The following is a 24,390-nucleotide window of genomic DNA, read 5'->3' on the forward strand; positions in this document are numbered from 1 at the left end:
GCGAATATGCTCTGTGGAACATAGCCGGATCGGAGCACTATCGTGGGGATCAATAGTAACAGGTAGAGCGAGTTGCACAACACCTGCAGAACAGTCTATCAAGGCGGAATGGGCTGAGAGAAAGTCAAGTCCCAGGATTAAGTCGTGAGGGCAGTGTTCTAGTACATAGAATAAAACAGAAGTATGATGACCGGCGACACTCACATGAGCTGGACACATGCCAATAACGGCCGGTGTTCCTCCGTCGGCGACTCAGAGCACAAGCGACGGGGCAGGAGTGACGACTTTCTTCAGACGATGGCGAAGCGAGCGAAGTGTCAATCACAGCCGTAACAGGTTCACCATCCACGTTCACTTTGATGAGGTTCCGATGTGTGGGCAGGGTCAGAAGAGGAGTTTGGCGTCGGGTCGGTTGAGCAGCATCACCTCTAGGTGCTGCACCCGTTTGTTTTCTTCATCGCTCTGTCACAACATCGTTGACTGCAAGAGCTCATACTTCTTCGAGTCTTGCAAAATTTGCAGCTTCGTCTCGAGAGACACATCGTTGCGCTTTGTCGGCGCACCTCCCGCTGCTTCCACGGCGCATTTCCGCGCTCGCTAAGAGAGAGGGAGACGGTAAAGGGAGCGCAGGCGCTGCTCGCTTATCGCTTTCTCTTCCCCTTTTATTTCTCCCCCTCCTTTTCTGTGGACACTCACGCGACCACCGGCGACGCGGACGTGCAGCAGCTGGCGCCATCTTGTGCACGCTGCGCCAACTTGCGATGCCCTTCGTGGTTTTCGCAATTGGCGCGTGGTGGGATGTGCTCCACGGTAATGACAGCCGATACGAACTAGCGTAGGTAAACTTCGCCCTGTCTCGGTTAAAGGGAACTTAGCAAAGCAAATTTCACAATTATTCTGCATGGGAAACGTCGCCCAGAAGCAAAATTTCGATCGTTATATCCGATATACGGTGAATAACATATCATTATGTATGGGTTTTTTTCTCATAGCCCTAATGTGTAACTTGATACTCTTAACTGTCGCAAATGCGTGCGCATTTAAATTGCCGGGCGTTTTTGCCCATTGGAATACACATAACTAACGAGACCACAGCGTCAGTTCGACTAAACCGAAGGTTCGCATTAAGCGAGTTCGAATGAACGAGATTCGACTGTACACAGAAGTTTAACTGTAGCATGCGGTCTGGTTTAACTGGTTTAACTCTGGTAAGTGCAATCAAACATAAAACTGGAGCAAAAGTGCATTAATATTAAAGCGCAAGTTACGTACTATAAAGTGCACTATTTATTATTTATATATATATATATATATCGCTCGGGACCCAGACAAAATAAAGAGGCATTACTGCCGCTCGTCTTGCCAAGCATTTTCCTCGTGCCAACTCACTTCTCGGCGGCTCGCAGGCGATCCGCTCCACCAGTGACCGAGGCGAGGCTCCAGTCGACGCAGCGGGCAAATCCCGCTCTCAGCAGGTGCTCGGCGATGTTGCCATTGGGATGCAGCACCGTGCCAAAGAAGTTCTGGTTGGTGGCACCCTCTAGGACTACCTCGACGTCCCGTTGCAGTAGTCTCGACTCGGTGAAGTACTTGGCTTCCTCCGAGTACTGGGACTCTGGCTCCCCAGGACGTGAAGACGGACACTGCGCACAACACCTCGGAGTTTAGCCATAGAGCTTCCTACAATAATTGCTAGAGGGAACTCTAGCCCTACTATCCATGGGAACTTCAAGCATCACTCAGCCAGCATGGAATATTATGAGTAGTTGTGTGGATTTGTCCAAACTTCGCCCTTCTGGCTTCAAACAGCTTTGCCATGTTGCAAATTGTTCCACTTCCATTTACAACAAAATACTGCATTAGAAAGGCAACCATTCCCAGTGACTGTGCACGTATGCAGTCTTTTTCGCCTCCTGGTTTACAAAACTAGGAATGCTTCAAAAATCTGGCCCATTAATTAAGGGCAGATAAAGCGTAGTAAATAAACCTGCAAGAATGTTCGAAGCCGCAAGCACGAAGATCAGTCAAATTCATGTGCTAACCGCCATTCCCGTGGCTAAACGATCCCAGAAACAGAGTTCCTCCAAGTCATTTAAAGTAGAAAACGAAAGTAGAAAGTAGAAGCGAGGACCCCCATAAAGTCCGAATAATTAAGAGCCCGAAATAATGAATTTACCAGAAAACAAGTGTCTTTATTTCACAAGTGACCAAAGAAAATTGTCAACACGATGCTATGCGCACATACGCTTGCCTGCAACCTGATTAATCCGTATTGCAATCGTCATGCCGGTGCCACGGATATATGAACACAGTCAATGCATCAGACTGTTAGGTATTGATTGTGTAAGCATTGTGTTTGCCTCTTTGTATAAAGATAGGACAATTATTATCCAAGAAATCTTGTGCGATGAAGTGTGCATATCATGTCACATAAGCAAGTCTCTACCTCAAAATGAGTTGAAAGTAGCACTTTGTGTGTCCTTCGCCCCTCTTGTTATGTCTGCTAAAACAAGTTTATTTATTTATTACATACCAGCTTCGTCCAGTGGGCATTACAGCCATGGGAGGTACATAACAATAAGATATACAAACCAATAACATAGATATAAAGTGCCGTAAAAATCATTGTTTCGATAGTACAGTAACACCTCTTCAATTCATCTCTCCTTAATTCAGAAAATGGGATGATTCGGACTCGTTATCTGTCAAATTTATTTTTACTTTCTGTCATTTGTACCACAGGGTCCCGTGTTGCAACTCGTACTGAGCGCAACAGTATACAGCTGGTTCAACCAGCTAACATGGTCCAGGTGGACCGGACAGACCACCCACTCACCCGGATGCCCGACAGCATGAGCGTGATGTAGTGGTAGTCCGGTAGCAGCAACACACGCACGGTGGAGCCGTCCCGCACGTGTTCGACAACTGCGGGCACGGGCTTCTTGCCCATTCGGTCGGCAAAGGTGCGCGGGTCCTCGCCGTCACGCAACGTCCATTTGACGTCGCGCACGTGCGCTGCTGCGTCTGGGCCGTGTTTTCCTCGGCCTGCCGCCTGCGCTTCCTCGTGCAGTTCCCGCAGGCGCTGCTGCGCCCTGCACCATAACATTGCACCCGACAGCTGACATCCAAGCTTTGCGGAATGAAAAAAGAATGTTGTACAGTTCACTTGCAACCACTCAAACACGGCGTCCGAGACCAAGAAATAGACACTCTAAGGTTAAGACCGGCAGCATTTCTCAATATTCCTTGAAAATATTCTTATGTATCGTATCGACTTGGCTCTGATGCATCCTGGATTGTAAAGCACAGCTCGATTTTTATAGTCTGTCGCTGTCTGCACAAAGAGGACAAAGGCAACGATGCTTGCCGAGGGAATAATGTTGATGAGAGGTGCATGCACCGAGACGATCGACACGTAAATAAATACATTTACCCTTTAATGAGAGCGAATAAAAATACCCGAAATAAATGTTTATGTTCTATAGAAACGTACCAAATACATTAACAATAATCATAATGAATGAAAAAAAAAAATTTCGCAGGAACAGTTTGCCGCCCACCACGCAAGACGGGCGCGCGCGAGTATTGCGCTTCACCGCAATACTCGAGCGCCAATCTCAAGTGAAAACAACCGGTGCACACTCAGTTTACTCCAGCACCATCAAATCTCCTCCCAGGTCATTGCACTCTGCATTCACAGCTGTTACCACCGACTCTATCGCGATAAGCATCTTCACTTATCTCAGTGGCGCACGGGGCTTAGTGCCACTGGAAGAGTATTGCACGCTATTAGCAGGCGACAACCGAAATAAGCCGCCACCCACGAGCTCGATTCAGTTTCAGTTTCCCGTCAACTTCTCAAAACACTACACAATAGGAAAACACATCTCCAGCCGTCGGAGCCCCGCCAGCTGGACGCACGTTGGCGTCTCGTGTTCATATGACGCTTCGCATTACGTAGATTCAACTACAGTTGAGTGTGTCAAATATGTTAGCTACTTTGGATCGTACATTTTCCCGGTTATTACGTTTTTTCTCTTTTTTTTCCAGAACAAGGTTCTAGTGCATTTGCCTTGAGTGTCCCTTTAAACTGCTGGTGTAAAGCATTGGTAGTGAGGTAATCGTTAACTTACAGCACTTTTATGATTTCCCTACGACAACTGACAAAAAAAAAAAAACATTTCTCAAAGGCATTGTAGTCGGACAAAACGCCACAAGATGTCGCTACCAACTTTGCCACTGCCGTCCACTGCTCCGGTAATGCGCTAATGGTAACAAGCTTACGGACAAACTAAAAGCAAACCTGCCAAGTTCGGAGAAACTAAATCTGGGAGATCTCCCGCCCAAGGGGGGGGGGTTAGTCGGTAACACCCCCCCCCCACCCCCTATGTCGACATTTTCAAGTACTCCCAGATGAACTTCATTACAATCTTATTCTCAGATATACAAATGGCCACATGAACATCAAGGTGTCACTTTTGCAAGCATTTTGTTGTTGCTAATTATGCCTTCAAAAATTATTTTAAATTTAAATTCTCGGGTCTTACGTCCCACAACCACCATCTGGTTATGAGGCACGCCGTAGTGGGGGCTCCGGATGATTTTGGACCACCTGCGGTTCTTTAACACGCACCCAATGGACGGCACGCGGGCGTTCTTGCAGTTCGCCGCCAATGAAATGCGGCCGCCGTCGCCGAGATTTGATTCCGCGAACTCGTGCTTAGAAGCGCAATGCGAAAGTCACTAATCAACCACGGCAGGTGTTTAAAAATTCTTCAGATAATGTTTGATTGTAAGAAATTGCATTTCTTTCACATTTTGCGTGGTTGACGTTTCCCAGCGTCTTGAACGAGCGACAAATGGACGAGCGGCACTGTGTCCTCCTATTTTTCACGATGTTAAATTGCCGCTCGCACTCTGCATTAATCTGTGGTATCAACAAAATAACCAGCGTCACTTCGGCTGAGCACTACATTAAAAATACTTGGATATTTTTTGTGCTAGCGCTCCTTGCTTTTAAAGCCATGCCTGACCGTAGGCCTACGCAACGCCGAGCGGCTGACGCCGAGCAGAACGATGGAGAGTCTAGTGTTGCTAGTTGCGGATGGCGGCATTCGCTGGCTAGCTTAATGAGACTAGGACCACTAGGGCACCTAACAACCCCGTCAGCGTAAGTAGCAGCTCTGCGGTTAACGATAGCACATGTATAGGGTTTCCCTACTGCTTTCATAATTTTGCGCGATGAACCTCTAACTGGGTTACATTGGGTTGAATTTTTTTTTTGCCAATGTGGCCTGAAAAAGCGCTAGACGCGGGAACAGGACACAACAGCAATTTCTGGGAGATTTTCCTGTCAACCGTACAACCGGAAGAAATGGTCCAATTCCGGGAGACTTGGCAGGTATGTAAAACCCTCTAACAGTGAGAAGCTTCACAACGGGCAGACCACATGCGGGCGTGTCATCCCAAACAGCCTGCATAGCATGAACCAACGAGAAGAAGCAAGCACTCACTCTCCTTTGCCGCCAGTACGCACGTCGACAAGGCCTGCGCGCACCAGGGACTCGGCCATATTTTCGCCGCTTGCATCTGCACAGAAAGTTGGGATTACCTGTCAGCAGGTACGACGTGCACACAGAAGGCAATTGACCCGAGTTCATTCAACAGGTCAAGTACCAGTTACATTAGACAGCTTTACTGTGTCTGCAAATGTAGTACGTATTTACGGCATACGAAAAACACCGAAGGCATAGGCACCGATGGTACCAACACCGATGGTACCATCACGTGAAGCCGATGTCCATTTAGGGTTGCCAACTGTCCAAAATTTAGCAGGACAATCCCGACTTATAGGGTAAAAGTTCCGAGTCCCCAACTTGACCCAGTCAAGAAGGCAAAATGTCTCGACCTTTCTTTTCTTTTCTACTGAATAACAACCAATAAACCAGATTGACTTTTATAATGCCCTGTTGCACATTCTTTTCCTTTGACTTCTGTTGTTTTGTCAAACAACGGAGGTTTTGTTCTTGTTGTGGTTCCAGTTCCTTTGAAGGCGCTAACTGTTGACAGTACACCTATCTGTACCGGTATCCGTGTCAGCCAGGAAACTACTGCACCTTCCTTGGTGAAATCGCAACATGGCAGGACTAGAAAAATTCGTGCAACATTGTCGCACATACAGACTAGCAGCTCCTGTTACTGACAGCTGCAAGCATGGCTGTTCAGCCACAATAGGAATGATAAGCAGTACATGGATTTGCCTAAATTTTGTCCTTCCGGCTTCGTATGGCTTAGTGATTTAGCAAGTGGTTCATCTTTAACCAAAATATTGTGTTATGAATACAACAATTTGCAATGAATACCAATGTGCACAGAGGCCAATCGCCTTGCTTCGTTTAGAAAACCAAGTGCCAAGATATTTAGAAAAATAAAGCATGGTAAATAATGTCGCATGAAGATCTGAAAGTCCCAAGCTAATAGAAAAGATAAATGCACGTACCGTATTTATTCGAACATAAAGCAAGTCCTTTCTCCCGGTATCCTTAGCCTCGAAGTCACCCCCCCCCCCCTGCCTTATAAGCGAGGTTAATAGATTCAGTTACTGTTTTAGGCAGCTATTGCACCACATTTCCAGCCACCCAGATTTTAGATGGAAGCGCAAATCGTAGCAACCAATCAACCTTAGCAGGCAAGGCTGTATTGTATTTTCGCACGTATAACCGGCACCTACAATTCGAAAAATTTAACAGTAAAGACAGGGTGAGGGTTATATGCGAATTTTGCCTTACGGTGGTGTGGCTTCACAGCAGTGTGCACCGATTATTCAGATTATTCCGGTACGTTTCGATTATGAGCATTTCGGGCAATCCCCACCACGTATGAATAGCCTGTCAGCTACTCTATAACGCCTTATGTGCATAATTGAGTTTCTTTTCTCGGGTCCCCAAATTGCACCTTTGCCTTATAATTGTGACCGCCTTATAATCAAATAAGTACTGCACTAACCACCATTCCAAAAATAGCTGAACGATTGCAGCTCCAGTGTTCCCTCTAAACGAGAAGGGGAATCGAGACGCTCAATTCCTTGTTGCACACAGCCACATGAAGCCAAGGAAAGCAGAGGGGAAATGAACTGCGGTTCCTAACTGAAATTTCAAAAATTATCCGGTAAAGTCAAGTGAAAGCGGACAAAGAAACTTCCCGCTGATGGGAGTCGGAACCACATCATCCGCCTCACGCTTGCAATGTTGTTTCAATTAAGCTATCGCAACGGCTGTCTTCCCATCTAATTTCTTGGGTATCTGTCTCTGTGTACACGATCTGTCCCTGGGAAATGTTAGCCAGAGCCACTCGTGGAGACCTTATTGCCCAATGGAAAGCACCAGCCCAACACAGCTCGGAGCACAAACCTTTGCCTAGGTAGAGTGTGACGTAATCCCTGTCGTTGACGCTGTACTCGACAGAGAAGACAACCTCCTGGCCAACCAGTTTCTTCCTCAAGAATTCACGGGCCTCCCAAGCAAAGGGCTGCGCAAAGAGATGACGAGCACAAAGTCACGCTCAACCCCATTCTCATCTCACTCTATGATCTAAAGCTTGTTGAATACTTAACGTCCGCACAAAATAGCATGATTCAGTAGATATTGGCGCTGTATTGGTGTACCGCTGTTGATCATCACGCAGTATTTGTTTATTTGCACTGTTTCACCTTCAGCCATGTCGCACTTTCCCAAATTCAAATATACTTTTTGATGATGACTGTAATGCTGAACAATGTGGGACATGACTTGAAATAAATAATCAATGACCTGAACTGGCAAGGGGTAAATGTAGCATTCAAGATTAATACCTACCAAGGACACTAAACTAATATTCATCAGTCAAGCAAAGAAGCAGAAATTTGAGATTGGCAGTCAGCCTCAAGCAGAAAAATTTGTTTACTTAGACCTAGTACTGTATTTACTTTATGATAATGCACATTTTATTTCCCCCGAAATGTATTAAAAAAATGACATGCACGTTAGAATACACAATCAAAAGCACAATAGTGACAAGCTACCGTCATTGCCATTCAAAGTTTCTGCAATCAAATCCAATCCACATGTCGCTGCAGCTGTTGTAGCTTTGCAAGTTAGTTCAGCTGCCAAGGCGTATAAGACGTGCAATAGCTTAAACGCCACACATGACACCGAAAATTAGATGTTCTGGGATGTCAATAGTGATAAAGAGGCCTCCAACAGTGCCTATGAGTAATGCCCAGTCCACAATAAGCCTGGATGCAATAAATTATCTTTGTCCCAGTGGCAGCAAATTCTTATTACTGTCTCGCTTGCCACGAAAAACTGACGAGTGAACTGGCGACTTCTTGAAATATGAAAACCTGGGTGCATATTACAACCGAGTGAATTGGGCTGCGAGAACTCATTTCTGGCTGCGAGAATCCGGTGCAAGGTGCAACAGACCCTTTTTGTGATTTGCAAGTGCACTTCTTTGGACTGCACATTTGCCCAACTACTGATGGCGATGCCACTCATCGTTCAAACAAATACGAAGTTGCTACCAGCACATTTGGGGCATGGCTTTTAGAGCATGGTTTCATTACGAGGCATGTCTACATTTCCCATGTTGTAGTATACAAGGAAACTGCGCTTGTACGCATTGTTTACAAAAGTAACTACGCAGCCATTATTTGGGCAAATTGTCTTGCAGGAAAGCTAGCCTTACAATAAATAAAAGGGTCTATCGAAGGCAGCTAAGAATTGAGTAAACAAGGTAGCTAAAGAGCCCCAGCTCATGATCATGACAGGCATATTTGAAAAATGTCGGTGAATGCAAAGCATGTCATTATGTACAGCATAGTGCAAAGACAGCACACAGGGCAGGTAAGGAAGTGCAAAGACAGCACACAGGGCAGGTAAGGAGAGACAGTGCTAGTTACAGCTGAATGTTTGCTGCACACTCTTCTTCAAAATTATGCGGGCTACGTTATGTGAATTATTAGAGAAACAGAAGCGGCGATGTAATGGTACAGCGTCTGGCTCGTATGCAGGAGGTACTAGGCTCGAGTCCTGGTGATTCTGGAAACCCACCAGTTTATTCTAATGAGTAGAGATGTGCCATGACCTGGCGCTCGGTTGTTTATAGCATGGGTTCTCATCTCGAAAGGGGGCCCTATAGAGATTTGCGAGGGCATCTGGGTGCCCCTTCTCCCCACAACAGCTTTGGTGAAATAGTCGAGCATCCGCTGCTGCTGTAGGGGGCAGACGAGGGCTGTCCCCAGGTACGTACAAGTAAAATCGGCAATAGCACACTTCCCGCCAAGTGCTTGGCAACTACGGGAGTTTCAGATGCTTGAAAGGACACCCACCTATTGAAAAGTTGGTAGCATGGGACCGCCATTCCTTTCTTGTTACGACTTTCACTTCCTCTAAATGATGAAGTTAGGTCATCTTCCCAACAGACTGGCGCAGCCGAAAGGTCACGCCGGACGTCGGTCCGAAGACCTTACTAACTCATTCAATCGGTAGTAGTGACAGGCGGTGTGTACAAAGGGCAGGGACGTAATCAACGCAAGCTTATGACTAGCCCTTACTGGCAATTCCTCATTCAAGGGGAACAACTGCAAGCCCCATCCCAATCATGAAAGATGTTCATCGGGTTAACCAGTCTTTTCAGAAAGAGATAAAGACACGCTACTTTTTTCAGCATAGTGCACATGCGGCCCCATATATCCAAGGGCATCGCAGACCTGCTATTGCTTTGTTTCGTGTGGCTAGAAGCCGCTTGTCCCTCTAAGAAGGTTGCACGGTGCTGGGAGCCCCGCACCCATTTAATAGGCTAGAGCCTTGTTTGTTGTCACAATTAACCAGACAAATCGCACCACCAACTAAGAACAGCTATGCACCATCATTCACCAAACCAAGAAAGAGCTCTCAATCTGCTGTCATGCTGTTTAAGGGAGTTACTGTTATGTGTCATGAGTTCCAATGGCATGGGTACTAAAAACAACGCTCACACTCGCCACCAAGGCGCTAGAATGTAAGGAGTTGCATCAGAACAACACATAATAGTCAAGAAATGCATAGTGAAGGCGCAGAGTGGCCTGTACACTTTTGATAAAGGCTGTACATGAAGTAGTGCCCCTGTGTAAGTTCATGGGGTTTCTTTTTGATTTTTTTTTCTTTTTCCACGTCCTGCATGCACTTTTTGCTACAATAACCTACACCGACTGGCCCTCCAGTATGGCCTTTGTTGATAACATGTCACACACCTCATCTCGTGTCTCGGTAACTGTTTCAGTGGGACGCTTGGCAAGCTTAGGCGCAGTGATGTTTGAGATGTAGATGGTCTTCTCGGGGGGAGGACCTCCACGCGGCTGCCCGCGGATCACTACGGTGTCACCCGAGAGCACCTGCAAACACAGAAAAAAGGACATTTTGGCCAAGTGTCCACAACAATGACAATGACCCCAATGTCTCGAAGTCAGTGACAAAAGAAAACTCAGGTGTATCAACTTAGATATGCTGCTGAGACACTTATTACACACCACACCAGCTTGCACACTCAGCTGTACCGGTTCTACTAGCTCTGTTATGAGGCGCATGTATTAGTATACGAACACGTAGTGCATTTGGTAGGTAGTCTTCAGCCGCACCTTGAAACAGTATGAGAGACAGGCCGATGTATTCGTTTTCCTAGTATCTATGGTCATACCACAAAATATGCTGTGGCCCGTGTCTCACAAAGTGTTGCCCATGCTGCAAAAATTGAAGCATCCATGTAATTGCTATTGCAATAAAATTCAGCAGCTTATGTACCTCGAAGAGTTGCATACACCAGCCAATCACATTTGCTCATTCATGCTCCCACATTACATAGGTGCCAATTATGAGTGTGTGCAAAAATTTACTTTTTCACATATTTTTTGCATCACCACTAAATGAGTATAGAAGCCGAACAGATTAAGTATTAGAATTCTTCAGCGAGATTCGCTGCACTCACAAATGAGGACACATATAATGGATACACAACAAGTGATTTCACAGGTAGTGTACCTAAAGAACATGCAACAAATTTGCCTGATTTATACCACTACAGCTGCGCTTCTCAATAACATGTGAGCACACTTGTGTGGCAAACGACAGTAGGACAAAAACAGTGAGGGGAGAACGAGTCACGAGAGAGTTATAGACGGTTTCAGTGTTTACAAACAAACCTAGCTTGCCGCTGATTGGTTGCCCCATCGGAACTTCCGGCAGGAAAGCTAGAAGCACTTCCGGTTATGTTGTTTGAAGGCGCGCGCGACGTGAGGATGGCGTGTCGATGCTTGCACTGCTTGGTAGAATGTGTGATGAGCTGATTCTACATCGTGAATATTGTAGAGATGACGAGCGACTACTTTAAGGCGCTTAGCGCCGAAGCAAAAAATAGGTATCGCCAAAAGCTGATGTTTAGAGGCAGAGAGCTGTCCGATCCGCTTGACGATGATGTCGTGCGATTTTCCTTTTCGCCGGGCTCCAAACACCTTCCCTCAGTTACTACCCCGGAGCAACAAGCGGAGCATATTAGTGAGGACATGCAATGAACGCAGACTGCTGTCTTCAAGGCAGGTAATGGGACTGCCGAAAACTAGAAAAAAATTAATGCCACTTTTTTTTCTTCTTTCTGGGGTTATACGTGCCAAAACCAGTTCTGATTATGAGGCTCGTCGTAGTGGAGGGTTCTGGATTAATTTTGACCACCTGGGGTTCTTTAACATGCCCTACAACGCAAGCACACGGGCGTTTTTGCATTTCGCAATAACACTTTTATTGCTGCAAGATGGAGGATGAAGTGGTAAGCTGTGCATGTGTACATGCACATGTTTTTTTGCGTCATATGCCTTGTTTCTGCATTTCAGTATGCATTCACAAATAACTGCACGTTCTCAAAAGTCATTTAGTGCAAGAAGCCTAGGTCGACTGAAATAGGACTAACTTAAATGCTCACGAATTTACCACACTTCTAACAAAGTGAAACCTGTAGTGTTGGGCACGGGATTACAATCCATAATTGGCCTCCGTTAATTCGTAAATGCTTTTAGAATGTGGCCGAACGTTCCTACATGCATGCACGAAAATCGCTAGCTTTTCTGCGACTCTGCTCTGCGATACCGATACGAATGCTCACATGCCGCCGCGATGGCTCAGCGGTTACGGTGCCCGGTTGTTCACCCGAAAGACGCCGTTTGGGCCCCGGCCATCGCATTTCGATCGAGGCGAAGTGCTAGAGGTCCGCGTACTGTGCGATGTCAGTGCAACGTAAAGAACCACAGGTGGTCCCTCCACTGCGGCGTCCGTCATAGCCGGAGTCGCTTTAGGACGTTAAACATGATAAACCAATGCGCACATGTACCTAGGTAGTATATAAAGCTGCAGAAGTGCACTTGTGCCCCAGATACGAAAAACATTAAAATAAAACGGCGGCAGCATGGCACCCGCTAAACAATAATTTAAACTCATGTTCGTAGCAGGGCGATCCACGCCGAGGTAAGAAGAAACTGGACGAGCGGGCAAACTCGGGGCGAGAGTCGAGCTGCTCTCGCGTGAGTTACACGACATAAGGCCAGAACAATCGCTCTGTAGCACTTTTATTATTCAACATTATAGCAGTCCGGCTACTCCACGTATTAACGTACCTTGGATGAAGTGAGCAGAGCAAATCTGGGAGCTCTTGGTAGGCTCCCAGATTTGAAAAACACCGTTGACGAGTAAACGTAATGAAAACAGTCGATGCTCCAAGAGCTACTCGCCGTCACGCAACACACTGAATTCCACAATGTCGCACTTATGTCGATATACCCGAAAATTAACACAGAATATCCGCAGGAGGAGCGCGCGAGCGAACAAATACCAACAAAAACGAGCAAAAGGAACGGCTACCGGAAGTTTCCTAAGGGCGCCGGATGCCGGTGCACAGCGTTGCCAGAGCGCGGTGGCACTGGATGAAACCGCCTATAGCCTGTCCATATATATGCAATACCATTTATGGAATAAGTGAGGACCGATCCGTATCTAAAGCCCCCAACAATGCAACTAACAAGGAATCATTATGCACATTCATTAACCCTTTCTGCATTAGAACAAACATTTTTAAGTATTCCTTCGTCCCCAGAACAGTAAGCGACAGGAACCACCTGCTGCCATACTTGCTAACAATACTGAGAGCTTTGATAACTTGCTGTACGATTTTGTAATTTTTTTGTGTACTCCATATTTTTTTTCTTGCTTTATTTCACTGTATTGTATAACAGATCTGTGCTTTTAAAAGAACTGGTGGCGCCACCTTATGATGCCAAATTAAACCAGAAAGAGCACTCAGGGGCTAACTTTTTTTCGTCGCAGCTACACTAAGCCTATAGATAACGAAGCCAAGGAAAGCATAGGAGAAATCATTAGTTTTTTAAATTGGAACGCAGAAATGATAAGGCAAAGGGAAATGAAAATGAACAAAAAAAAAGCTTGCTGCCAGTGGAAGCCTAATCCACACCCTCCCGTGCTTATTAGGTGCATTTCACAGAATTGTGATACAGATTTTATTGCCGAGTTAGAGTTGTAAACTTTATACATAATTTTTTTTTTTTCAAATTCGTAATATCCAACAATCTTTGTTTTTGTTACTGACAGCCTAAGTCCAGAATTCCCTTGCAACAGTCACTAGACTAACTTATTCATTTAAATGCAACAAATCTCGTCAAATTCAGTGCAGTGGTAGCCGAGAAAAATGATATCACCATTCCGGTGTATTTAGATAGGAGCCATAGAGCTATTGCTTCCTTGCAACGTCAGCGTTATTCTGACATCATGGCACAGAGCAATATTTGCTAACATCGCGTCACAAAAAAGTTAGGTACAATATCGCTAATAAAAAGAAAAATTGACAAGAATGCTCCGGCTTCATTGATCATAGGGACAAAGTGAACCAGTGCATCATGACGCTTCCACCACATGGGTACCAAAACCCAGACTGGGTCATAGAAACAAGCATTAGAGCAAATTATTAAATTTTCTAGGCTGCTGCAATCTGCATCACCAGTGCTACAGACAGACCAGAAATACTCACTCTAATCTCACAGCACTCAACCAGAAAGGGTCAGAAGGAGACAATGTAATCAGCTGTTTCTCGCGAAAATCGTGTGATCAAGTCGCTGTACTAGCATGGCTTATATCCCCAATAAATGCTGCCCAAAAATAGCGCTCACATCATTTGCCCCTTGTTAATCCCTGTCTTATCTGCTCTGTCATACAATCACTTGTCCCCACAAATTTCGGACAGTGATGCCAATTTTTTTGCAGGAGAGAGAGCAACTTGTGCACGGAAAGCACACTTAGCCATGCTTCTCTTACTGAGATGTAGCACAAATACATAGTCACACCCTGAAAAACGTGCAATCATAATGTCTTTTTGAGCACAGAGTTGCATATAAAATTACCAGCAAAAAATCCGGCACTAGTGTTCATGGCAACTGCAAGCATGGCTGTTCAGACCGTATGGGAACGATGGGCATTGTGTACATCATCACTATCAGCCTATTTTTATGCCCACTGCAGGACAAAGGCCTCTCCCAGACATGGATTTGCATACAGAACACAGACATGTGTACATGGATTTGCCTAAACTATGTTTTTAAACACCTTTGTGGCATTGTAAATTGATCGGATTCACAAAAATATTGCATTAGCATCTGCAAGAATTGACAATGACCATGCATGCGTGCACAATCTGTTTTCAGCATTTACATAAATGTGAGCACTTAAAGATTCAGGCCCATAGAGGCAGTTAAGGCATAATAAAGACGAAGAATGCCTGAAGCCACAAGACAAATGCAAAGAAGAGACAAATCAATGTACTAACCACCATTCTGATGGTAGATGAACAATTGCAGTGCTAGAGCTCCCTCTACTAGTTTTAGTAAAAAAACTTCATGATGGACCCTCGCTCTCGGGACAGAAGTCCCGTGTCACAGAGAGGTGACAGTGTCGAGGAAGACATGCAGTTTGAAACTGAACTATGCAATAAAGAAATGACTCCTCATCCTGGCCCTGCGAAAGTGGACGTCCAGCGAAGCTGTGGAAAACTGCCACTACAACTGCTGAGGGAGGTATTCGATATAAATGCGAAATCATTGTATGACCAATGAAGCGAAGAATCCAGTGTCAACATCCGATGGTACCAAAACCCATGTGACCAAGCGGTGACGTCACATTTGACATGATGACAAAACGCGATTATGTCATCGCCTCAAACGTCGCATGACGACGTCATCACACCAAGCGTTACATTACGTGGTAACGGCGTCGCCACGTCACGATATCTCCTGATGACTTCATCACGTTAAACGTGACGCGCTTACGTCTTCGTCAAGTGACGATGTCACCAGATGATTTCATGCTACACCTCAAGCGGAAGCAGCACACAATGCGCTTCCAGTGTCTTTGCAATGTCTCCGGGATTGGCCCACATTTTTGCGCGAGCAAACCCCCCCCCCGCATGCGGACCCTAAAAATCCCGACCAACTAGAGGCTAACAGCTTTGCTGTAAAACAACCAAAGCCATACCATCCTATCTTCGTACACTTTCATGAACTTTAGCTCAACATAAGAACTCAGGAGTTGTGCAAGTGGACTAATCCATGAAACAGTTTCATCGAGGGTGTTTAGTTTATTAATTTTGAGTGTGTTTACGCGAAATGTTTGCCGAATGACCAATTCATAGGGTTTTCACATTACCAAGCAACGCACAGACTACGAGAGACATTGCAGTGGAGAGCTCTGGGTAATTTAGAGCACACGGGCATTCTTGAAGGAGTATTCACACAGAAGACTCCTTCAAGGGAACAGGGGAGGGATCATCCACCAAACCTTCCCTGTGAGGCATCAGAGTCTGTTCCTGCTGTGCTCTACATCCATGGAGATGTCATTCTGATGTCCTCTCACACAAAGCCGAAGGTGCTTTGGTTTCATTAGCCCAACTTACACACAAGTAATAACAGAACGGCCTTTGCCACCTTTATTACACAAAGCTAGGGTTACGGGCATTTCATGAGTGCCGCAATTACATGTTTCTTTATAATACAGTACTGTTAGCAGAAAGCCACACTAAAAACCTGGCCAAGATTTATGTAAGTGAAGGCACAAAATAAGAATCATGAATTCAGGGATAACAGTATTGAATCATGACAGTGACCATAATGTCTCTAGCCAGATATAACAGGTACCAAAGTTACCAGAATATGCCTCAGTGTAATGAAAGACTGTTAGACGTCAGGGGTCAGGATAATGTAGAGAATGTGCTGGATAAAATTCAGGGAAAAAAATTACTGGCCAAACCCATCTCACAATGACTGATGACATTAATGTGATTAGCATTCAAGCAATGTAGCAAAACGTCATATAGCTGAAGACAACTTCATTTACAATCTGCAGTGGGCAAAGGAGGCCGAGATTGCTAATCGTATTAATACGCCCACACACCCCCCCCGAACCGCAGCGTCCATGTCTTCAGATGCCCACAGGAAAGCTTCACTAAACGCAGCCTCCGAACTGCGTACAGTTTTGTCCCACTGGCACTGTAGAATAAGCGTTAGCCATATTTAACTTCGAATGAACTATGGCACGATTGCATAGGCATCTATTCCAGGCATAAAACTTATTGTCTGCTAGAAGAGCACGCATTCTCACTTTTATTAGTCAGGCATGAACGTGTGGAGTGCACTCCCGGCAAATCGATAGAGGATGATACTGACACCAAAATCGGGGAAGCAGGCTAAGAATGCCATTGCATTAAAAGGCCAGCTGCGGATAACTATACAAGCCTAAAGGTGGCCATTTTTTTGGAAAAATTTCACAATTCCATGCAAAGTTTACTGCTAGATCTGCATGCATAAGGATACAGTGTTACAAAATGAAGTATAAGCAGAAAGACGACACACACAGACTGCAGCAACCACCGGGCATATTTTGGTAGTGTCACCACATCCAGCGTATGCTATGGATCTTGGATTTAAAGTTCAACACCAGTGAACTTATCAGGAACAAAATAGAAGATAATTAATGTGTGGTTACAAATAAGCATGGAGGAAACACAGGAAGTGGTGGTGATGGTAATAAGGTTCAATGGTGAAAAGGCACCTCAGGCTGTTAACAGCACCAGGACAACAAAGGAAGGTCTCACCAGTTTGAGAGTAAGCCAAAAATAAAGTATTTGAGAAGAAAAGTGAAATGGTGTAAATGTATGGAGACCTGAAAATATTTACTTAAAATTATGGAGTTACACATACTAACCACAATCTGATTACAAGGCACGCCGTAGTGGGGGACTCCGAATTGTTACCACCTGGGGTTCTTTATTGTGCACCAAATGCACGGTACAATGGGTGTTCTTGCGTTTCGCACCCATTAACATGCGGCCACCGTGGCCGGGATTTGATCCCGCGGCCTCATGCTTAGTAGTGCAATGCCGTAGCCACTAAGCCACCATGACGGGTTAGAGGCCTAAACACATTTGAAGAGATAATATGAAAGTGGCAAAGTTTACGTCAACGCAAAAAAGAGCAATTGAAAGGAAAGATAACCGTCTGCCAACTGTGCATGTGTAAAGCTGTTTTTCAGGAAACAAAGGCGTCCTAAAGTCGGGTTACTACTGCCTACGAGTTATCAGGCTTCATTTATTTACAATACTGACAATCTCGTACAAGGCTTCATGAAACATCTTCAAACCAAATATGTTATACAGAGATTAGAATCCTATAGGAGCAACGGTGAAATAGAAAATTTCAGCAGCAAACACCACAATCAATATGTCATTAAAATACACATGATTATGGAACCACATACTAAAACATACCAATAACATATATCTTAATATGCTGTAGCAGTGGTATGCATGTCTCTTCTATGTGCACCCATCATTTTACGCTGTTATTATCCTTATATGCTGCAATACATACATAGAATACATTCCCGCACAAATTTTCGGGAAACTGCATTCTTCTTGGCCAGCTACCTCAGAAGGGGCCGACGCTTAACCAATTCTCTGCATGATATTAACAACTTAAGAAAAAGAAGCTACGGTGTCACAACCACCACCCCACTCACAGAGGTTCCTATTAATATCTTTTTTTTGTAACAAATTTTCTGTTTCCGACTTTCCCAGCATAGTAATATAGCCCAATTTAAGACAGCTACTCAAAATATGAAGAATTGAGATTACAGTTAATGTGGTTATTTGTAGAGCACTGACTGCACGGGCCTGATTTTTAAGCCCGAGCCCGGCTCGGGCCCGCTTTACGAGGCCCGAGCCCAGCCCGGGCCCGTAATACAAAGCCCGAGCCCGGCCCGGGCGCACATGGCCAAGATTAGCCCCGGCCCGTGGTTCGAAGCCCGGGCCCGACCCGGGCCCATGTTACTGAGGCCAGGCCCGGCCCGGGCCCGGGCGTAAATTACTAAGTTTAGCTATAGGGCCCGCGTGTGCATGACCAGGCCCACCCTGTAAGAAAAAAATTCTATTTTTACTTACAGATTGTACCGTATCTGGCAGCCTCACCTTCTCGAGGTTTAATCAGCTGCAGTATATAAGCAATAAAAGGCCAAAATCTGTTTCTCCCACGGGAACATCTGTATTCTGGCCCATTGCCTGTGCTGCTATTTTTCCACTGGTACACAGGCAAGGAGACACAATCTCTCCAATGCTATTCGCTGCATGCTTAGAAGAAGTATTCAAGCTCTTAGACTGGGAAGGATTAGGAGTGAGGATCGATGGCGAATATCTCAGCAACCTTCGGTTTGCAGATGACATTGTCCTATTGAGCAACAATGGAGAGGAATTACAACAAATGATTGAGGACCTTCATCGAGAAAGTGCAAGAATTGGGTTGAAGATGAATATGCAGAAGACAAAGATAATGTTCAATAGCCTGGCAAGGGAACAAGAATTCAGGATCGCCAGTCAGCCTCTAGATCCTGTAAAGGAATATGTTTATCTAGGTCAATTACTCACAGGGGACCCTGATCATGAGAAAGAAATTTACAGAAGAATAAAATTGGGTTGGAGTGCATACGGCAGGCATTGCCAAATCCTGACTGGGAGCTTACCACTGTCGTTGAAAAGAAAAGTGTACAATCATTGCATTCTACTGGTGCTAACATACGGGGCAGAAACTTGGAGGTTAACAAAGAAGCTCGAGAACAAGTTAAGGACCGCACAAAGAGCAATGGAACGAAAAATCTTAGGAGTAACGTTAAGACACGGGAAGAGAGCGGTGTGGATCAGAGAACAAGTGGGGGTAGACGATATTCTAGTTGACATTAAGCAGAAGAAATGGAGCTGGGCAGGCCATGTAATGCGTAGGATGGATAACCAGTGGACCAGTAGGGTTACAGAATGGATACCAAGAGAAGGGAAGCGCAGTCGAGGACGGCAGAAAGTCAGGTGGGATGATGAGGTTACGAAATTCGCAGGCGCAAGTTGGAATACGCTAGCGCAAGACAGGGGTAATTGGAGATCGCAGGGAGAGGCCTTCGTCCTGCAGTGGACATAAATATAGGCTGATGATGATGATGACACATGCACTTACCTTGATTTGTACGATACGGTTCTATGATGTCATTTAGCATGCAAATATACAGGGTCTTTCATGTTAGCTGAACCAAGTTTTTAATTGTTACCTGTGGCAGATAGCACAATTATATTCCTTGATCTAAACTACTCGATGAGGTGGCCATTACTTCCAGGAGAAATCAAAACGCCTAGTAATTGAAGAATTAACACAATTATGCCAATTAAATTTTTCATTATTTAACGGCACATCTTTCAATCTACGAATTATAGCCGCTGAGTTCGCTAGGCGTATCCACTTGGAACGAATTCTCAGGACTGAACCAGTTTCGAGATATTAATTTTCAAAGTGTCCGACGAAGTGCATGGGCGTTCCAGTTGACTTTTTGAGGAAAACGCTGTTTTATGCATTGAAGCACAAAAGTAACTGGCCTTAGCGCTAAAATAATGCAATTGTATCGACACTGGTAATAGTGCAATTGCAAAAGCGGCAACATGATAATGGTTTGTGGAGTGGTTCTTTGTATGATTTATTTTTCCTTACGCGGAAACAATTTTCGTTTTTGCAGAAAAGAAAAAAATTAGCGTAGCTTGCACTGGCGGCGTAATGCTAAAGAGACAGCGGAGCTGATGGGCACCTAGCTAGTAATGGCTTTTGGGCTAGGCTAAGCACTACCAAGTCGTCCCCACCATTTCCCGGAATTTATTATTGATTGATTATCGATTAGCTATTGATTGGCTATCGATTGTCTATCACAAGATATTGGCCACGTATTTGGGATAGGCTAAGCACTTCCCAAGTTATCCGAATTTATTGATTATTGATCAATTAGCTATTGATTGGCTATTGTAAGGTATTGGCCATGTATTTGGGCTAGGCTAAGCACTACCAAGTCATCCCCAGCATTTTTGGGAATTTATTGATTATTGATCAATTATCGACTAGCTATTAATTGGCTATCAATTGCTTATTGATGACTGACTAAGTAGTCCCCACCATTATTAGCTAGACTTATCCAGGATCAGCTTCGCTAGTTCACAGGTGTATGTGCCATTGCGCGTGGACCCTTTCTGCACTGCTGCCAGGATCGGCCCACATTTTTGGATTCAGCAGAAACATTACGCTCGGCTGAAGCAGCTCCGCTGTTAAAAATGAGAACTTCATCTGTTTTACTATTTTCTTTGATAAGATATACAGTCATCTGATAAGATATACAGTCAAAGAGCGGTGTGAATCAGAGAACAAACGGGGATAACCGATATTCTAGTTGACATGAAGAGCAAAAAATGGAGCTGGGCCGGCCATGTAATGCGTAGGATGGATAACCGATGGACCATTAGAGCTACAGAATGGATACCAAGAGAAGGGAAGCGCAGTCGAGGACGACAGAAAACTAGGTGGGGTGATCAAGTTAGGAAATTTGCAAGCGCAAGTTGTAAGCAGCTAGCGCAAGACAAGGGTAATTGGAGATCGCAGGGAGAGGCGTTCGTCCTGCAGTGGACGTAAATATAGGCTGATGATGACAATGACAGTCATCTTGCACGTGTCACATCAGCTTGTACAGAATGCATTGAACCATGCAATGCATAATGGTCACGTGTGCTCGAAGGCCTACTTAGGCCCTTCAGTGAGCGAACCCGAAGCTGGCCCAGGCCCGTGGCTTCAAGCCCGAGTCCAGCCCGGGCCCGCGGCCTCAAGCCCGAGTCCGGCCTGGGCCCACGGCCTCAAGCCCGAGCCCGCCGACAAACACTTCGGATGGCACGGCCCGCGGGCCGGGCCCGGGCTTTCGGGTCGGCCCGGGCCCGTGCAGTGCTCTAGTTATTAGTACCAAGCTACCAAATGAACACTCCCCATTTCTATCACCCTTAACAACCAGACGAATCCAACACTACCATGAGTATGCACTCACACCTTTCTTTGCATCAACGGACACATACAGGTTTTCTTTTTTGCCATATGCGATTCGCGACGAAATTTCTTGCCGTAAACATTTTCATAAAATTACTGCTACTGTTTATTCACTTTCATTGCAATTTACTTCCCTTATGATGCCCACCCTGTTTGGACCTTGAGTCCGCAGCAAGTATTTAAATTGAATTACCAGAGTGAACACTGGTGCTACAATTGTTAGCTACGATGGGAATAAGGGTTAGCACGTGGATTGGTCCAACCTTAGTGCTCCCGGCTTCAGACTATTATTACGGCTTTACTACGCTTTATTCGACTAAATTTTGAAGCAATCATGTTTTTCTAAAACACACAAACGCAATAGGACTCTGCACACATGTGCAATTGTTGCATTTCATAATGCATTATTTTGTTCAATATGACCAACTAGCATAATTGCAGTAGTTTGACGGTATCTATTCTGTAACTCTAACGGTCCACTGGTTATCCATCCTACACATTACATGGCCGGCCCAGCTCCGTTTTTTCCCCTTGATGTCAACTAGAATATCGGCTATCCCCGTTTGCTCTCCAATCCACACCGCTCTCTTCCCGTCTATTAACGTTAGGCCTAAAATTTTTCGTTCCACTGCTCTTTGTGTGGTCTTTAACTTGTTCTTGAGTTTTTTTGTTAACCTCCAAGTTTGTGCCCCATATGTTAGCACTGGTAGAATGCAATGATTGTACACTTTTCAATGACAGTGGTAAACTCCCAGTCAGGATTTGGTAATGCCTGCCGTATGCACTCCAACCCAACTTTATTCTTCTGTAAATTTCTTTTTCATGGTCAGGGTCCCCTGTGAGTAATTGACCTAGATAAACGTACTCCTTTACAGACTCTAAGGCTGACTGGCGATCCTGAATTCTTGTTTCCTTGCCAGGCTATTGAACATTATCTTGTCTTCTGCATATTAATCTTCAACCCCACTCTTACACTTTCTCGGTTAACGTCCTCAATCATTTGTTGTAATTCCTCCCCACTGTTGCCGAACAGGACAATGTCATCTGCAAACCAAAGGTTGCCGAGATATTCGCCGTTAATCCTCCTTCTAAGCATGCAGTGAATAGCATTGGAGAGATTGTGTCTCCTTGCCCTGAACCCTTTTTTGATAGGTAACTTTCAACTTTTTTTTTTTTTTTGTGGAGAACCAAGGTAGCTGTGGAATCCTTGTAGATATTGTGAGTGACATCTTTGTTAAAGATGTCACTGGTGTTAAACTTTCAATCGTAAGTGGCCTTGTAAATGCCGGTATTGCAAATGGCCATCTACCACGAGATGCACCGGGCTATCCGGCCAGGCGCCACAAGGGCGAACAGGGGTGCGGCTACTTCGCGGCTACGCCAATCGCTCTCTCCGCTCGGCGCTGCCCTCACCACAGGCAAAAACAAATATATATATATATATATATATCGAGGAAAATGTGAATCAAGCTAACCGGCTTCTGAGAGTCGAGGTACCGTCGAAGCGGCGTGTTCAGCGCGGAGAGCAACTTCAAATGCGCTGCCCCCCAGAGGGAAGGCGAAACAAGTTGAAGGCGCCCGCCACGAAAGCAAAAAGAGAAAGAAACCGGGTCAACACAACGCCACGCCGACGACGCCACACGGAAGACGTGGTCACCCCGAAGAAAACCCCCCTCCCTCGTTTCTTCCTCTCGCTCGACCGAAACCACGCCGCGGCTCGCGACAGTTGAACGTCGATCGCAAAACTGGGAACCTTACGCAAAAAGCCGCACCGATGAAAGGGCCTTCGAGTGCGGACGTCGTGCTATCTTCGTTCGCGTCACAACGGGAACAGGGAGTCGAAAGGTAGGGGGGGGGGGGGAGAGGGGGTGCAACGGACTCCGGTCGTGCCGCGCAGAAAACGTGAAGTAACACCGCTAGCGTGGTGTAAGTGGGAAGCGGCGCAGGCGCTTACGGGGTTCCACGATCAACAAAGGGGGCCACATAAAAAATAAGAAAAACGAAAAACACCCGAGGTCGCGACTCTCGCTGATCGACCACCGCAAACAGCAAGGGGGAAGAAACACCGCAGAACCGATGCGATCCGCCGCGTAAAACATGCAGCAAGGGCGCAGGCGAAGAAAATAGTCGAGGCCCACCGATGAGCTATCGGGTTCGGCAGGGACTGAAGCGAAGCGGCGCTCCTGCGACACGACCACGCGAAGCGGACCCGGCTTCGTTTATCGCCACCGGCGTCGTGCGCCCCCAAGTCGCGGGACACGACCGATCGGCGGCCCGAAAACGTTATCGGCGGCGGCTCCAAACCCACGCCTCCATATGGCCAGGCACGATCCTGCGGCCGGTGCATCGCACCTCGCAGCCAAAACTACACCGGGGGCGCGCGCTAGCGCTCACCAAGGCCTACCTGCTTGACGATGCACCGCTTGAGCGGCTGCGGTTGTTGCGGTTGGGGCGGCTGCGGAGCGGACATGACGGCGAGAGGCTGGCTCAAGACAGGGACATGCAGAGACGAGGCTGACGTCCACACGTGCTGCTAAATGCTGCTGCTGATTGGCAACCGAAATGGAACCTGGTTCCGCCGGTCACCGGGTCCTGGGTCGGGCTGGCCGGGGTGAGGGGAGATCCGCAACGCAGGGGCCGCACGGACGCGTACACTTGCGCACCTGAGCGAGGGCTCAAACTCCGAAATACGGGGTCCAACACGGGGACACGACTCAGGCCGCTTCAGCTGATGTGGCCGGTCCGGAGGGAAAAGGACCCGACGGCTGCGCGCCGGACGCCGCTTCGCACCCGACAATTGCATTTGTAAGCATTTGGTTTTAACGCAAAAGTGGTGTTTTTCTTTTTTCAAGAACATGTACTGTATCTATAAAAAGAAATAAAGTTGG

General features: G+C 46.0%; 1 protein-coding gene across 1 annotated transcript in view; it reads right to left on the bottom strand.

The window, feature by feature from the left end:
* LOC119463614 (staphylococcal nuclease domain-containing protein 1) overlaps positions 1 to 24,262 on the bottom strand; it is a 44,139-nt gene extending 19,877 nt beyond the window's left edge. Inside the window, exons 1-6 of the mRNA XM_037724440.2 lie at positions 23,907 to 24,262; positions 10,271 to 10,411; positions 7,410 to 7,527; positions 5,514 to 5,589; positions 2,837 to 3,092; positions 1,390 to 1,643 (exon numbers count right to left, since the gene is read on the bottom strand). Coding sequence (XP_037580368.1) covers positions 1,390 to 1,643; positions 2,837 to 3,092; positions 5,514 to 5,589; positions 7,410 to 7,527; positions 10,271 to 10,411; positions 23,907 to 23,972 — 911 coding nt within the window. The 5' untranslated portion in view covers positions 23,973 to 24,262. The remainder of the gene's footprint in view (positions 1 to 1,389; positions 1,644 to 2,836; positions 3,093 to 5,513; positions 5,590 to 7,409; positions 7,528 to 10,270; positions 10,412 to 23,906) is intronic.
* Between the last annotated feature and the right edge of the window lie 128 nt (positions 24,263 to 24,390).

Source organism: Dermacentor silvarum, chromosome 9 (assembly GCF_013339745.2).
Source record: "Dermacentor silvarum isolate Dsil-2018 chromosome 9, BIME_Dsil_1.4, whole genome shotgun sequence".
Classification (NCBI taxonomy): Eukaryota; Metazoa; Arthropoda; class Arachnida; order Ixodida; family Ixodidae; genus Dermacentor; species Dermacentor silvarum.